Source organism: Emys orbicularis, chromosome 8, assembly GCF_028017835.1.
Source record: "Emys orbicularis isolate rEmyOrb1 chromosome 8, rEmyOrb1.hap1, whole genome shotgun sequence".
NCBI lineage: Eukaryota > Metazoa > Chordata > Testudines > Emydidae > Emys > Emys orbicularis.
In genome coordinates, this window is record NC_088690.1 from 112,241,464 (window position 1) to 112,258,711 (window position 17,248).

General features: G+C 46.1%; 1 protein-coding gene across 1 annotated transcript; it reads right to left on the minus strand.

Moving 5' to 3' along the window:
- Positions 1 to 490: 490 nt before the first annotated feature.
- On the minus strand, positions 491 to 16,111 carry LOC135882526 (ovoinhibitor-like). The gene is made up of 16 exons (XM_065409459.1): positions 16,063 to 16,111; positions 15,404 to 15,423; positions 14,204 to 14,340; positions 13,404 to 13,464; positions 11,924 to 12,060; positions 11,355 to 11,415; positions 9,857 to 9,993; positions 9,026 to 9,086; positions 6,835 to 6,956; positions 6,269 to 6,329; positions 4,268 to 4,404; positions 3,777 to 3,837; positions 2,366 to 2,502; positions 1,826 to 1,886; positions 980 to 1,095; positions 491 to 536 (listed from the first exon to the last, which is right to left on the minus strand). The coding sequence occupies exons 1-16, from the start codon at positions 16,109 to 16,111 to the stop codon at positions 491 to 493; spliced, it is 1,404 nt and encodes a 467-aa protein (XP_065265531.1).
- Positions 16,112 to 17,248: the final 1,137 nt, after the last annotated feature.

The window sequence follows — 17,248 nt, forward strand, 5'->3', positions numbered from 1 at the left end:
TATAGTTATGAGGCTGAAAACAGGGAAGATGTCAGGTGTCTGCATGAGCTCCCTACAACATTGTGATCCTGTTACCTTTGTAGATTGAGTTTAAATTCCATGTAAAATCATGAGACAATGTATTTGATGTGGCTACATTTTCCTGCTATCACCTATGACACTGATGGAAGGAAGATGCTGCCTCTCTGGGAGTTACTTCCTAGAGAAAGTAGAACGTCAAACAAACAATCCGTTTCTAGCACAGACATCACACTTTCTGTTCTCGCTGGCATCGTCACTCAACAAACCAGAAAGAAACTTGGTATGAGACACGGTGATAAAACAGGACAAAGAAATACTGATGAGTTTTGTTTAATTGAACAAGAAACTTAGGAGGAATCAAGAGCCCCCAGGGTGCTGGCTGCACTGAGGATGGGTCTTTATGAAGGATCTGCCAATGGGAAGTGAAGCAAAGGCGGGCTCTCTCTCAGGGCTCAGCACCCCTGAGGATTCAACATTCTCCAAAATGGTCCAAGGTGACAGCTCCCTTGGTTACCCTGGAGGGGGAGAGAGAAAGAAATGGATCAGAGACGGAGCATGCAGGATACTAATATATGTCTCTTCATTTGAGTAGCACAGGAAGTCTCTGATAAGGTCTTAGCACAGCATGGAAGACCATTCAAAGTAACAGAATCTCAACAATTACTTCCATCCATGATTAGCATTAAAAGAAAAGTGAAAGATTTCACTCCTTCATCAGGAACAAGAAGTGTTTGTGAAATATTTGTCATGACATACTGAAACTCTAGGCCAAATAGGTAAAGCTCATTGCAGGTGTGCAGTTTGTGACATCTGGAGATCCGCTTCCATCAAAATCAACACAACCACATACATAAGGAAACAGGCAAATGCAAAGTATGGGAACTTATTCATGCCTCTTACAGATAGATTGATTCATCACGATAATGATTTAGAAGAAGAGATTTAGTTCTGTACGTACGCGACTGCGTTGCAGAAGTGACATTTGTTGCTGTAGGTTGTGCCGTCAGAGCCACAATGGGCAATGTACTCCAGCGTGCAGAAGGGGCTGGGTTCAACATAATCACTGCAGTCAACCTGCACACAGAAGAGGAACAGCGTGTTTGTAAAGCGCGTAGCAACAGATGGGACTTTGGGTGCTACTGCAATATGAATCTATTCCTGCACTAAAAAAATTCACTTTGCCTTAGAAGAACCTGATAATAACGGACTTATCCGCTCGCCTCTCACTGCCGGGAGGAGTTACTATAAAAATAAAGGTTGTTTTCCTACCTTGCCCTAGGTAATATCAGCTGACCACATGTATGAGGAGAGCAGCAGGCATTTAGAATGCCCTCTCCACAGGGTACCCTGCTTGTGATCAGAACATATGGGATTTTCCAACTTGCCCAGTGTACTGTCTTGGAAAATCCCAGTATCCACAGAGGTCACTGCACTGATATATAGTGGGGTCCTGTGTCTCCCCTTCCCATGGTCCTAAATGAGGCTGCTCGGAGCTTAGCCTGATACTGTGAGAAGAGATGCTATGGGGACGTTCACATTTCTGCAGCCCTGGGGGGGCATTGCTGCTGCTAAACTCAGGTCCCAGTCCTCTCCTCTGTCCCCTCCTTTCCCCTGACCTCACAGTGCGGTTTATGGATAATGGCCATTTCGTGTCGTTAGCTGAAATTCATCCCTGGGAAGAAGACCCGCACGAGGTCAATGCGGATAGTGCCTGAACCATCTCTCACTGAAGTCAAGGGGAGCCTTTCCAATGCCATCCACGGAAGTAGGAATTGGCCTTTCTTTTGCATCCGGTTTCACTTACCTCTGCAGTTTCCTGTTTGCATTTCCCATCATGTTTCTTGGTAATACTGGTTCCACGTTCACTGGAAGAGGGAGAGACTGAAGTTAGGAGCTTAGGCTTACACGGTAGCTCACATATACTGTCTGGAATTCAGAAGGCATCTGACTGAGATCGTTTATCACCTGTGACAAGGCAGGATAAGCATCTCTTATCAGTATATTCCTATCTGTTACTAGACATGTGACTTCTCCTTTCAGTGTCTCATTTGAATAACATGCCAGCCCATTCTTTACTCTGCTCAATCACCACTCAGCCCCCCCCTTTCCCCCCCATTGAACTCTGGGGGTGGTAGTCTGTCTCCTCCATCATAGCTCAACTGCGCACATGCAAGGGGCGGGGGAGAAAACTCAGAATAGACTGGAGAGGCAAAGGAGAGGACCCGGGGCTAAGAGATCTGCAGAAATAGGTCTATGAAGAAATTCTGGTTTTTATTAAGGCTACTACCCGGAGCTCCGCCCACGGTGAGTTACTCAGAAGGAATGTTCTCTGCACAGTACTTACAAGTTATGGGCACACAGCCCACATTCGCTGGGGTAAGTGACGCCATCTGTGCCGCAGACCTCATCCAGGATAAGTGGGCAGGCTGTCAGAACGTTGCCATCCTTAGTAGCGACCCGGCGGTACTTACTACAATCCACCTGTAACAGCAATGTCAAGCAATCGCAGCGGTGCCCATGAGTCACCTCCCCGCTCTGAGCCGCCAGCTGTTGTAGCTTCTACTGAGTGACAAACTAGGGCTATACTTAAAGCTGCTGCTTCTTCCATTGAACGTGGTGTGAGTGGTTCTCTCCCCTTCTCTCATGCTGGAGAGTAAGGAATGCCCAGTTGGGAGAAAGGATCACTCACTCAGTCTCACACCCAGGCCCTGTTGAACCTAAATAGGAATCAGAAGTGCAGCTTTAAACCGAAGCCTCCAAAATCTAATGAGTTTCCATTTATGATCCATTTTCCAGAGGGTTAAATGCCCATGTAAAACAGGGACAGAGCAATATGCTACCCGACCTTGTTTCATTCTGTAAAATATAAAAAACCCTCAGGCAAGAGCCTCAGCTAGTGTAAATTGATGGAGCTCTGTGCACTTCACTGGGAGTCAGTTTATACCAATTAGCCCTGTGTTGTTATATTTTCCTAGTTTCTCCAACAAGGTGTCTGCCTGTTGCTCTGTGTATCTCACACCATCTAAGCACAGATTGTACCAGGGAAAAAAATTCCATCCATCTGACTGTATAGAAATGGTGTATCTGAATCCCAGGGTTTTACTCCTTCAAATATAAAGCCCTGGGGTTGTTTTGTTTCTTGATGGCCAAACTATTGCCATGTTTAGAGCTGGTCAGACATATACAAAATAAATCAGTCCAATCATTTTTTATTATTAGTGGTCATGTTCATCAAATGATTTCTGTATTTGTTCATCCCCCTGCATGTAGGATGCCCTGACAGTGATCAGAACACAGGGGCTTTTTCACCTGCCCAGTTTATTTTCTTGGAAATCCCAGTATCCAAAGAGAGGAATGCACTGATCTATACAGGGGACTTGTGTCTCCCCTTCCTGTAGTCCTAAAACTGGCCGCTCAGTGCTTTGCCTGGTACTGCGAGAAGTGACTGCTATGGGAATGGGATATCTGTTCATGTTTCCAGAGCACAGGGTCATTTCTGCTACTTGTTTCAAAGCCCATTCCTCTTGTATCCCTCTTTCTTTCTTCTGACAGTGTGGTGATGTATATAGACAATGGCCATTTCGTGTAGTTAGGGTGAATTCACCCCCTTGCAGAAGATCCCTACAAGCTCTAGGCACCACTTGAATCCATGCATATCATGTCTGAACCATCTCTCACTGAGGTTAGGAGGTGTCTTTCCACTGACGTTACTGGGAGTCGGGTTTGTCCCTTGTTCTGCATCAGGTTACACTTACCGGCACAACTTCCCGTTTGCATCTTCCATCGTGTTCTTTGCTGACATTGGTCCCTTGTTCTCTGGAAGAGAAAGAGACTGGAATTAGGGAGCTCAGTGGTAGAACGAACCAATCTCCCATATATTGTGGGGGGCACAGGAGGCATCTGATTGAATTAGTTTATCTACTTCTACAAGGCAGTCCCAGCAACACTGAATCCAGTATAATCCTGTTCCTTACCGGACAGGTGACGTCTCTTTATAGTGTATCATTTGGAGTAACATTCTGGACGGTTCTTTTCTTTGTTCAATCATCACTTAGCCCCCTGCTGCATTCTGGGGGTTGTAGTTTGGCTGTTCCACGTTTCCCCAGTGAGCCAATGCAGGGTCAGGGGAGAAAACTCAGGGCAGACTAAAGGGCAAAGAAGTAGGGCCAAGGGCTACGAGACCTCCAGAAACAGGCTCGGCCCTTTGTTAATTACTCAGAAGAAATGCTCTCTGTACAGTACTTACAGGTTATGGGCACACATCTCGCATTCATTGGCATAAGTGACACCATCTGTGCCACACACTGTTTGCAGGATCCTGGGGCAGACTACCAGTACTTTGCCGTTGTCAGTAGTAGTCCTGCGGTATGAAGTACACTCACGCTGTAAAAGTAACACAGCAATAGACTTTGTTGCATCCTTTAATCTATGAAATGGTGCCCATGAGTAACCCCCGGCTCTGTGTCTCCAGCCTTTCTGGTGTTTATCACAGGAGAAATTAGGGTTATGTTTTAAACTTATTCGTCCACAGAAAAAAGGGCCACTCAGTGCTACTGTAGTTTTCTCTCATTCTCTCACGCTGGAGGGGAAGGAATGCCCAATTGGGAGGAAGGATCCTTCACTCAGACCTGTATTCTGTGGGACACACCCATGCCCTATTGAAACTAAGTAGGTATTACAAGTGGTCAGGAGCACCGCCAGCTTTTCCGCCACCCTAGGCGGCAGAAGGTCCCGCCCCAAAATGCCGCCCCCCCCACAGAGGCGGCGGAAGGTCCCGCCGCGGAAATAGCGCTGCGGTCGCCGCCCCCCAAATCGCAGCGCCCGAGGCGACCGCCTAGGTCGCCTAATGGGTTGCACCGGCCCTGCAAGTGGTGCATTTAGTCAAAGCCTCAGAACTCAAAATCTAATGAGATTTCAGTTATGATCCAGTTTCCAGAGAATGAAATGATAAGAATTTGTTTCAGCTCATGAGAGAAATATGCTACCAGATTTCTTGCATCTGTATGATATAAGAAAACCTGGGGCAGATTCTCAGCTGCTGTAAATTGACCTAGCTCTGTTGACGACCGCGAAAGCTGATTTACAAGGGATGAGTATATGGCTCTTTGGTGGTAATTTTCATACTTTCTCCAGTGTGGTGTCGGCATGTTGCTCTATGTATCTCAGATGGTCTAAGCACAGATAGTAACAAAAAACAGAAAAGAAAGAATTTCCTTCATTCTGACTATGGAAACGGAGTGTCCGAATCCCAGAGTTTTACTCTTTCAAATAGCTAGAACTGCTCGTTTTTGCTTCTTGATGGCCAAACAATTCCCTCTGGTTTAGAGCTGGTCAAATAGGTAAAGAAATAATGATTTGGTCTGATTATTGCTCAAAAACAACAGTGAATGTTTTGAATCCCGCTGCATGTCGACTGCCCTGCCTGGTATCACAACACAAGGGTTTTTACTACCTGCCCAGCTCATTAGCTCAGAAAATCTCAGTATCCAACAAGGTGAATATAAACCAGGGGTCTTGTGTGCCCTCTTCTCATAGTCCCAAAACAGGCTGTCAACACGTCGCCTGATACTGTGAGAAGAGATTGTTGTGTGAACAGGGTTTGTTTTCACAGTTCCGCAGCACTAGGGCCTTTATGCTCCTTGATATGCAAACTAGATACCATCAATTTAGGCTTGAATAGAGACTGGGAATGGCTGAACCATTACACACATTGAATCTATTTCCCCATGTTAAGTATCCTCACACCTTCTTGTCAAACTGTCTGAAATGGGCCATCTTGATTATCACTACAAAAGTTTTTTTTTCCCTGCTGATAATTGCTCATCTTAATTAATTAGCCTCTTAGCCTCCCACCTTTTCATGTTCTCTGTATGTGTATATATATCTCCTTACTATATGTTCCATTCTATGCATCCGATGAAGTGGGCTGAAGCCCACAAAAGCTTATGCTCAAATAAATTTGTTAGTCTCTAAGGTGCCACAAGTACTCCTGTTCTTTTTATGCTCCTTGTCTCAGATCCTGTTCCCTTCTGTCTCCCTTTTTATATTGCAGGATATGGATAATGGCCATTTGGCGTTAGGATGAAATTGATCCCTAGATACTAGGGCAGCACGTGGTCTGTGCATCCCCTAAGTCCATGCACATAGTACGTGACCCTTCTCTCACTGAAGTAAATAGGTCGGAGTTGCTCCATTTATATGAATAGAAGGAGGTTCGGCCACTCATTGTGCAACAGGTTTCACTCACCACAGCTATTTTCTCTTTGCACTCGCCGTCGTGCTTTTTGCTAACACTGGTCCGGTGTTTCCTGGAAGAGGGAGAGACTGGCCTGAGGGAGCTCAGTGAAGGACTCTTCCCGTCACACTCAGGGCGCTGGTAAAATGAACCAAACTTCCATAGATTGGATGGGATCCAGGAAGTGTCTGATGGAGTTAGATTATCACCGGCTACAGGCAGTATCTGCATCTCTGACTAGTGTAATGCTATTGGTTAGCAGACACATGATGCCTCCTATTGGTGTATCATTTGGAATAATATTCTGGCCCATTCTTTCCTGAATGGCCAAGCCCCCGTCAGCCCGCTACTGAATTCTGGGGGTTGTGGTCTGGCTCTTCCATGATAGCCCCACTGAGCACAGACAGGGACAAGGGGAGGAAACTCAGATTACACTGGCTGGGCAGAGAGGAGGGTCCCAGTATAAGGGAATTATAGTACTACATCTATGGAGAAATGAGGATATTTATAAAGGCCACGATCAAGAGCTCTGCCCATTGTTAATTACTCAGAAAGAATGGGTGATGTACAGTACTCACAGGTTGTGGGCACACAGCATACAGTCATTGGGGTAAGTGACGCCATCGGTGCCACAGACCTCAGCCAGGATCCTGGGGCAGGGTATCAGGACTTTGCCGCGGTGGTACTCACTACAATTAAGCTGTAAAAGTAACACAGCAATAGTACTGGTGTGGCCTGTGTTATACGAAATAGTGCCCATGAGTAATCTCCCCACTCTGGGCCTCCAGGCCTCATAGCTTCTACCATAATACAAACTAGGGTTAAGTTGTGACGAAGTGGGACTGTTCTTAATGTTTCCTCTGAATACTGTGTGGGTGCCTCAGTTTCCCCTATGCATTTCATAGGTATCTAGTTGGGGGGATCAGGGTGTATAATTGTTGAAGAGCCCAAGAAGGTCCCTGTGATGCTGTCTGCACAGAGAATGGCTGGCGCCCTGTCTCCTGGCAACTAATGGCCTGGGCCCCTCCCCTGCAAAGGTGCCAACTGAAGGTGTTGGAGAACAAAGAGATCAGGTGACCTCCTGGCCTGGGAAAGAGACAAAGGCCAGAGAGGAGGAGGGGCTGAAGAGAGTCAGTTTGGAGCTGGCTGGGGACAAGGAGTGAAGTGCAGACGTGGGTGTCTGGCTCACTGCCCCCCAAAATGGACCCGGCTGAGGGATCCCGTTCTCTGTTCCTACAAGCTCTGTTTTAGACCGTGTTCCTGTCATCTAATAAACCTCTGTTTTACTGGCTGGCTCAGAGCCACGTCTGACTGCGAAGTGGGGGTGCAGGACCCTCTGGCTTTCCCAGGACCCCGCCTGGGCGGACTTGCTGTGGGAAGCGCACGGAGGGGCATATGCTGAATGCTCCAAGGCCAGACCCAGGAAGGTGAAGCCATGTGAGCTTCTTGCCCTGAAGACAGTCTGCTCACAGAGAGGAGACTTCACCAGAGTCCTGACTGGCTTTGTGGGGAGCAGTTCCAGAGCATCGCCCGGGGACTCCGTGACATAAATGTTAAATGTATTCTTCTATTGAAAATAGGGTGAGTCGGTTCTAGGTGTTTTCTCTCATTCTCTCATGCTGGAGAGGAAGGATCATTCCCTCAGACTCATATTCCGTGGGCGGCACCCACGCTCTATTGAACGTAACTAGGTATTAGAAGTGGATCCTTAAACCAATGTTCCAACACTCAAAATCTAAGGAGTTGTCATTTATGATCCAGTCTCCAGAGGGTTAAATGAGGCTAAGAATTTGTATCAATGCAAGCCAAACATGCAGAGACAAATAGGCTTCCAGATCTTGCTGTTCCAATCTGCACCATATGGAAACCCTCAGGCCAGTTCCGCCGCATGTGTAAATCGAAGTAGCTCTAGGGATGTCTTTGGAAATCGATTCACCCCAGCTGTCCCCTCTGTGTTATTTGTTCATGGTTTCTCCAACAAAGAGTCTGGCTGTTGCTCTGTGAACCACACACGGTCTAAGCACAGACTGTGTCAGATAACAGAAAAAATGAAATTCCATCCCTCTGACTGTAGGAAATTGGAAGAGCTGAATCCCAGGATTTTACTCTTTCAAATAAATGGCACGGGGGTCATTTTACTTCTTGATGGCCCAAACTAATCCCTTTGGTTTCGAGCTGGACAAATACATACAAGATAAGTGAACCCAATGATTTGGAATGATTATTGCTGCTATTCATCAAATTATTTTTATGGTTATGGACAACAGCCAGGGTGTTTGGAATCCCACTGCACACGGTGCCCTGCCTGGGAGCAGAAATCGGGGTGTTTTCCAACCTTCCCAGTGTATGATCTTGGAAAATCCCAGTATCCAAAGAGGTCAATGCACTGATATATACAGGGGTCTTGTGTCTCCCCTTCCCATGTTCCTAAATCAGGCTGCTCAGTGCTTAGCCTGCTATTGTGAGAAGAGACTTCTATGGGAACAGGTGTTATGTGCCCAATTCTGCAGCACTAGGATATTTCTGCTACTTGTCTCATATGTTGCTCCTCTTCAATCTCCTTTTGTTCTGAGGTCATATTGTAGTATATGGATAATGGCCATTTTGTGTATTTAGGATGAAATTCATCCCTGTGTATAAGGCAAGACACACCCCATGAGTCCATTCATATAATGCCTGAACCATCTCTCATTGAAGTCAACAGGATTCTGTCCATTGACATCAATGGGAGTAGGATCGGGCTGTTATTTTGCTTCAGGTTACACTTACCGGGACGATTTCATGTTTGCATTCTCCATCATGCTTTTTGTTAATGTTTTCCCCGCGTTCTCTGGAAGAGGGAGAAACTGGAGTTAGGGAGCTCAGTGAGTAACTGTCCCTGTTACACTCAAGAGTCAGTCAAATGGCGCAATCTCACATATATTGTACGGGATACAGGCAGGGTCTTACTGAGTTAATTTATCACCTTCTATGAGGTAGTATGAGCATCAACAACTAGTATCTTCCCAGACATGTGACTTCTCCTTATAGTGTAGGATACGGTCTTCCCTAAAAGGGTTAATTGTGACCAGATGCTTCACATAATCAATATGAACAAAAAGGGGAAAAGAACACAAGCCAGAATAGGGACAGCCCAGAATATTTAGATAAGTTAAATTTATTCATGTTGGCAGAGCCTGATGAAATTCACCCTTGTGTCCTTAAGGAACTAACTGAAGCAATCTCTGAACCCTTACTGATTACCTTCAAGAACTCATGGTGGAGGGCCAAGGTCCCAGAGGACTGAGAAGAGCAAACAGAATTCCTGTCTTTACAAATGGAAAGAAAGAGGACCTGGGGAATTATAGACCAGTTAGTCTAGCTTTGTAGTCTGCCTCTTCCATGATATCCCGGTGGGATATATGGTGGAAGTGGGGGTTAGTGGGAGTAGGGGGGAGCAGAGGAGAAAAATCAGAGTACACTGGAGGGGCAAAGAATGGGGCCAGGGCTAAAAGGCCTACAGAAATAGGCCTATGAAGAAATGATGGTGTCTATAAAGGCTGTTCTCAGGAGCTCTGCCCAGGAAGTACTCAGAAGGAATGTTCGGTGTATAGTACTCACAGGTTGTGGGCACACAGCATACATTCATTGGAGTAAGTGACGCCATCGGTGCCACAGACCTCAGCCAGGATCCTTGGGCAGCCTATCAGAACTTTGCCGTCCTCAGCTTTAGTCCTGAGGTACTGACTGCAATCGAGCTGTAAAAGCAACACAGAAATAGCGCCGGTGCCGCCGCTGTTGTATGAAATAGTGCTTCAGAGTGAGTCCCCCACCCATGGGCTTCACCCTCTGTCCCTTCAGCCATCAGCTGCACAAGGGCTCTATTTTAAACGTATTCTTCTCTCGGCGATGGGGGGAGTCCTTCTGCAGGAGTTTGCTTGTGTTCTCTCGTGCTGGGGGGAAGGAAGGCACGGATGGGAGGAAAAATCAGTTCCTCAGACTTGCAGGGCCGTGCAGAGGTTTTTGTAGGCCTGGGACAAAATGTGAAACCGAGGCCCACACCCTTCCAAAAAATGACCACGGGGGGAAGGGCCTGGAGAGCGAGCCCACCCACGCTCACTCTGCAGGAGTGTCGCCAGTCCTGGGGCTCTGGGCCTGGCTCAAGAGGTCTCAGCCCTGCTTTGGTCTGGCCCAGTCATCACTCCAGCATGATAGGGGGCAGCCGGGCCAAACCTGAGCAGCACTGTAACCCCTTGAGCCATGTGGCAAAGCCACACAGTCTGGGACCTTCTCAAATGGGGGACTCAAGGCACAGTGCCCCTTTGGCCTCCCCCTCTCAGCGGTCCTGCAGACGTGTATTCTTTGTGAGGCATCCATGCCCTGTTGAAACTAACTAGGTATTGCACGTGGAACCTTAAACCAATGCCTCCAAATCAAAATCTTTTCATTTCTGATCCAGTCTCCAGAGAGTTACATGATGCTAAGAATTTGTTTCAGCCCATGCCAAACATGTAGAAATAAATATTCTACCAGATCTTCTTGTTTTATTCTATAAAATATATTAAAAAAAACCCTCAGGCTAGATCCTCAGCGACTCTAATTAGACGGATTTCTATTCACTTCAGTTGAATGGGTGCTGTGCCTGGGATCAGAACATGGGGTGGTTGCAACCTGCCCAGTGTATTATCTAGGAAAATCTCAGTATCCAAAGAGATGAATGCACTGAAATATACAGGGGTCTCGTGCCTATCCTTCCCATAGTCCTGAAACTGGCCGCTCAGCGCTTTGCCTGATACTCGGAGAAGAGGCTGCTATGGGAAAGGAATTTATGTTGACGTTCCCAGAGAACGGGGGCATTTTTGCTCCTTGTCTCAAACCCTACTCCTTTTCTAGCCCTCTTTCTTTCTTCTGACGCTGTAGCATAGAATACGGATAATGGCCATTTCGTGTAGTTGGAGTGAAATTCAGTCCTTTGCAGAAGGCCAGTACAAAGTCTATGCTCCATTTAGGTCCAGGCATGTGGTGTCTGACCCATCTCTCACTGACAGCAAGAGGAGTCTTTCTGTTGGCATCAGTGGGATTAGAATTTGGCCCTTATTGTGCATCAGGTTTCACTTACCAGCACAATTTCCTGTTCACATTTTCCATTGTGTTTTTTGATAATGTTTTTCTGATGTTCACTGGAAGAGGGAGAGACGGGAGTTAGGGAGTTTGGTGAGTTACTCTCCCTTTAACCCTGAAGATGCTGGTAAAATTAACCAAACTCACACGTACAGTGTGGGATTGGGATACAGGAGGTGTCTGATTGAGTCAGCTGATCACATTTTAGGAGGCAGTCTCATCATCACTGATTAGCATAATCCTATTGGTTATCAGACAAGGGATGTCTCCGTATGGTGTATCATCTGGAATAACACTCTGGTCCATTCTTTCCTCTGTTCAGTCACCACTGAGCCCCCTGCTACAATTGGGTACTGTAGCCTGGCTCTTCTAGGCTATCTCAGCTAAGCACATATAGGGGCCTGGAGAGGAAAATCAGGGTAGACTATAGGGACAAAGAGGAGGGCAAGGGGTTTAGTGACCTACAGAAATAGGCCTATGAGGAAATAATGGTATTTTAAAGGCAGTTATCAGTGGCTCTGCCTATAGTTAAATGCTCAGAAGGAATGTTGTCTGACCAGTACTCACAGGTTATGGGCACACAGCGTACATTCATTGGGGTAAGTGACGCCATCTGTGCCACAGACCTCAGCCAGGATCCTAGGGCAGCGCATCTGGACTTTGCCATCCTCATCAATAAAGCTGGGCTGCTGACTGCAATCGAACTGTAACAAGCAACCCAGTCATAGTACCAGCACAGCATTTGTTATCCAAAACAGTGCTTCTGGCCAGCCACCCCGTACCGCGCTTCCAGCTTTTGTACAAAGGCTCTGTTTTAACCGTATCCTTCCATTGGAAATGGGGTGAGGCAGTTCTAACGGAGCTTTCTCTCATGCTGGAGAGGCAGAAATGCACACATGGGAGGAAGGATCACTCGCTCACACTTCTGTTCTGTGTGAGGTACCCAAGCCCTGTTGAGTCTAACGTGGTACTAGAGGTGGATACTTAAATCAAAGCCTCAAAATCAAAATCTAGTAAGTTATTTATTATGAGTCACAATTAAATGAGGCTCCAGACAGTTAAATGAGGCTGAGAATTTGTTGCAGCCCATGCAAAACATATAGAAACAGGCTTCCGGATCTTGTTGTTTCATTCTGTGTGTAAAATATAAAAAATCTGACCCTCTAGTCTCAGCTGCTGTAATTACTTGTACTTCTACTATATCGATGGAAGTCAATTTACTCTAGCTGAAGATACGCCCCCTCAGTTATTTTTGCATAGTTTCTCCAATGTTGTGCCTTCTGTATCTCACACAGGCTAAGCACAGATTGTATCAGGTAAATGGAAGACTGAATTTTATCAGGCTGACTGGATAGAAATGAAGCATCTGAATCCCAGGGTTTTACCTTCTCCAATATATGGCTCTGTGGTAGTTTTGCTTCTTGATAGCCCAAACTATTCCCATTGGTTTAGAGCTAGTCAAATATGCAAAAAACTAAATTAACCAAATAACATGTCTGCTTATGGCTCATATTCATGAAATTATTTCCGAGTTTGGGGAGAGAAGTAAGGGTATTTTGAATGCCCCGCCTGTGCTCAGAAAATGGGGTGTTTTCCAGCCTTCCCAATGTATGATCTTGGAAAATCCCAGTATCCAAAGAAGTCAATGCACTGATATATACAGGAGTCTGGTGTCTCCCCTTCCTATAGCCCTAAATCAGGTGGCTCAGTGCTTCTCCTGATACTGTGAGAAGAGACAGCTATGGGAACAGGAATTATGTGCACAATTCTGCAACACTGGGATATTTCTGCTTCTTGTCTCATGCCCTATTCCTCTTCCCTCGCCCTTTCTTATGATGTTAGAGTGTAATAGATGGAAAATGGCCATTTTGTGTATTTAGGTTGAAGATCACCCCTATGAAAAAGGACAGAACATGGTCTAGGTACCATTTAAGTCCATCTATTTAGTGCCCAAACCATCTCTCATTGACTGAGGGCAAAAGGAGTCTTTCCGTTGACATTACTGGGAGTAGGATCTGGCCCCTACTGTACATCAGGTTACACTTACCGGCACAATGTTCTGTTGACATTTTCCATCATGCTTTTTGCTAAGGTTGGTCCCATGCTCACTGGAAGAGGGAGATTAGGGTTAAGGAGCTCCATAAGTAACTCTCCACATTACAGTCAAGGTGCTGGTAAAACAAACCAGATTCACATGTATTGTGTGGGATAGAGGAGGTGTCTATTTGAACTAATTTATCACCTTCTACAGGGCAGTATCAGCATCACTGGCGAGCGTAGTTCTAGAGACAAGGTGGGTGAGGCAATATCGTTTAGTGGAACAACTTCCGTTGGTGAGAGAGACAAGCTTTCGCACTACACTGAGCTGCTCTCCAGGTCTGCAGAAGAAGAAGTTCTCTGTATAAGCTCAAAAGCTTGTCTCACTCACTCACCAGAGAAGTTGGTCCAATAGAAGATATGACCTCACCCACCTTGTCTCTCTAATGTCCTGGGACCGACACGGTTACAACACCACCACACCGTATCATTCTTTTAGTTACCAGACATGTGACATCTCCTTATAGTGTATCATTTAGCGTAACACCACGGCCCATTCTTTCCTCTGCTCCATCACCACACAGCTTCCTTGGGATGCTGTAGTCTGGCTCTTCCATGATCCCCCAGCTGAGCACATATAGGGGGAAGGAGAGGAAACTCAGGGTAGTCTAGCAGGGCAAAAAAATAGGGACAGGGCCTAAGAGACTTACAGGAACAGGCCTGAAGAAATAATGGTATTTCTAAAGGCTGTCATCAGACCCTCTGTCCAGTGTTAGTTACTCGGAAGAACGTTCTCTGTGCAGTACTTACGAATTGTGTGCGCACAGTCCACATTCGCTGGGGTAAGTGACACCATCTGTGCCACAGACTTCCTCCAGGATGAATGGGCAGGCTGTCAGTACTTTGCCATCCTCCGCAGTACCCCGGGGGTACTTACTACAATCTACCTGTAACAGCAATGTCAAGCAATAGAAGTGGCACAGCCGTTTCAGTATGAAATAGTGCCCTTGAATAATTTCCCTGCTCTGTGCCTCCAGCCTTATTAGCTTCTGCCATAAGGCAAAGTAGGGTTATATTTTAACCTTATTCTTCCATTGAAACTGGGATGAGTCTGTTCTGCGGTAGCTTTCGATCACGCTGGAGAAAGGAATGCACAGCTGGATGAAGAATCATTCACTCAGACCTGTATTCTGTGGGAAGCAACCATGCCCTACTGAAACTAAGGCGTTATTACAAACGAAGCCTTAAACTGAAGCTTCAAAATCTAATGACTTTTTGAAATACGCTCTCCAGAGGGTTAAATGAGGCTAGAAATTTGTTTCAGTGCCTGCAACATGTGCAGAGAGAGATGCTACCAGATCTTATTGTTCCAATGTGTGCAATATAAACAAACCACCTTAGGCCAGCTCCCCTGCAGATGTAAATCGATGTCGCTGTAACAACATCAATAGACATCAGTGTACTGAAGATCTGGTCCCTCGTTGTGTTTTTTTCATCGTTTCTCCAATGCTGCGGCTATGTGTTGTTCTAAGTACCTCACAAGGTCTAAGCAGAGGTTGTAGCAGGTAAAATAATAAAAATAAGAATAAAATTCCATCAGTCTGACTGTTTGGAAACAGAATCTCTGACTCTCAAGGTTTTACTCCTCCAGATATAAAGCATTGGGATAACTATGCAGCTTGATGAACCACCCAATTATTCTCACTCTTACGGCGCTGGTCAAGTACCTAGAACACTTCTCTCACTAACTTACATGTCTATTGCTTAGATTCATCACATTTAACATATCGTTCAGTTCTAGAATTGTCTGGGGATGACAAAAATATTTGTTGAAATTATCTGATAAAAAGACAATAATCCCCCAGTAATGTCTTTGGTGACCATTATACAATCAGCTGCAGGTAGCAGTGGTTTTCGTTCACTCGGCCACAGTGTGGTCACCAGCCATTTATCTTGGGTCAGAGATCGGGAGACGGTGACAGAGAATAAATAGAAAGATCTGCCACTCACCTCACTGCCCAGGGCAACAGCTGAAAGAAAACCACAGATAGAAACATGAAACAAAGCCAAATCATTGACAGGAACAGATTTTAAGTGTGCGAATCTCTTTTGTGGAATAATTCCATGCAGTTTCTAACCGGGTGACTGTCTGTGAACAGATTCTTAAACTAAACAAACCATGTGTGAAGTTTGGGTACCATGCTGGTAACTGAGGATAAGGAATCTTGTTTTTAATGTAACCCTGTTTTGTTGGAATTTTCTTTTCTTTTTTACATGCTGTGTTTTGTGATCCAAACGGAGAGCTACAGGATATCACAGCAAATGTACTTCAGTATACATAGTAGATGTCTTAACAGCTGATTGTGCCCTCGTATCAGGCCCTTATACATTGAATGTCCTTCATTGTGCCCACAACTAATTACGGGTGTGGAACTGAACCTGCAGTTACTTCTACCCACAAAACGGAGGGTGCAGAAATAGCCCATTTAAGGCTGTACTGACATTAGGCCCTGGAGGTCAAGTCTTTTCAGTGCCATCTTTTGAAGAGAAAATAGCTCTTCTAAGAATGAGACTGTGTTCCACTTTGAAGACACCTTAATATTTTTGAAGCTGGCCAGGTCTCTGACTGCGACATAGGGCTTGATGCAGTACGGCAAAGAATTACTCACCTGAAAAGCACCATGTTGCTAGAGTAAGGAGCACAAAAACACCTGTCATGTTCCTGGTGGAGGGGAGGTGGTGGTTTAATCTGTGTCAAATCTGTGAGTGCTCAGCTGAGGCGATGATCTCTTAGTGCTCCCCACGGATGGTGATCATGTACCATGTGTACGTTTATATCTACATATATATACACTCGTGCAGGAGACCAGCCTATCCAACTTGATTACGAAACAACCCTCCAGTTCTGTCACTAGTACAGTAGGCCTGCCAATATTTACTCAGGTCTTGACTTTCAGCTAATGATTCACTTTTACTAGCTAATTGATTTTGGCTGGTCCTTTGGTTAGTTGCTTGAGACAGGTTTTCCTGTATCAGAAAAAAAAATCCTAGAGAAAGAAAATAGAATGTAAGAGGTGTCCGTGAGTAGCCTTGAACATTAAGAGAAAGCTGTGATTATTCCACAGAGAAGAATGAAGTCTCTGTTTGTGGTGCAAACTGACCCGATGGGCTGTTGGTTTGGAGGTAAAGCATGGGGGAGGGGGAGAGGTTGCGCCAATTTGTTTTCACCTCTTTTCTGAGATAAGACCCCAGCTCTGCATGTTAGATATCATCAAAGTCCAGACCGGAAGAAGAGCTCGAAAGCGTGTCTCTCTCACCAGCACAAGTGGGTCCAGTAAGATATTACCTGCCTCACCTTGTACTCAGCTGCTCAGCACTTGGCTTTGGAGAACCAATGTGCAAACTGAGACTCTAATGGCATGGAGTGCAGATGGAGTCACAGAGTTTAGGCTGGAAGGGACCACCAGATCGCTTGTCTGACTCCTGTCCAGCACAGGCCACCCAGCCCCCACACACTAAACCCAACAGCCGACATGAGCCCAGAGCGTTACGGCCAACAGGAGACTCGACTGCCGCAGAGAACAGGAGGGACTGAGGTGCCCCAGTGCCCGAGGCCCCGCGATGGCCAGGCAATGATGAAGGGAGAAATAGCAGTGGCGGGTGGCAGCGGAGGGGCTCAGGTTGGCCCCACGCAGGTGGACAGCTTGGGCTGGCCCTGTGTAGGCGGGTGGCAGGGGTGGCTCAGGCTGGCCCCGTGTGGGCAGGCAGCAGGGAGTCTCGGGAACTCCCATTGGGCAGCTGTTCCAGAACCTCACTCCTCTGATGATTACAAACCTTCTTCTAATTTACAACCTG

Coding starts and splice junctions, on each gene's coding strand:
- LOC135882526 (XM_065409459.1), bottom strand. CDS start 16,111: ATGACAGGTGTTTTTGTGCTCCTTACTCTAGCAACATGGTGCTTTTCA. Junction 6,330..6,834: donor ATGCTGTGTGCCCACAACCT/GTGAGTACTGTA, acceptor TCCCTCTTCCAG/GAAACACCGGACCAGTGTTA. Junction 1,887..2,365: donor GGGCTGTGTGCCCATAACTT/GTAAGTACTGTG, acceptor TCCCTCTTCCAG/TGAACGTGGAACCAGTATTA.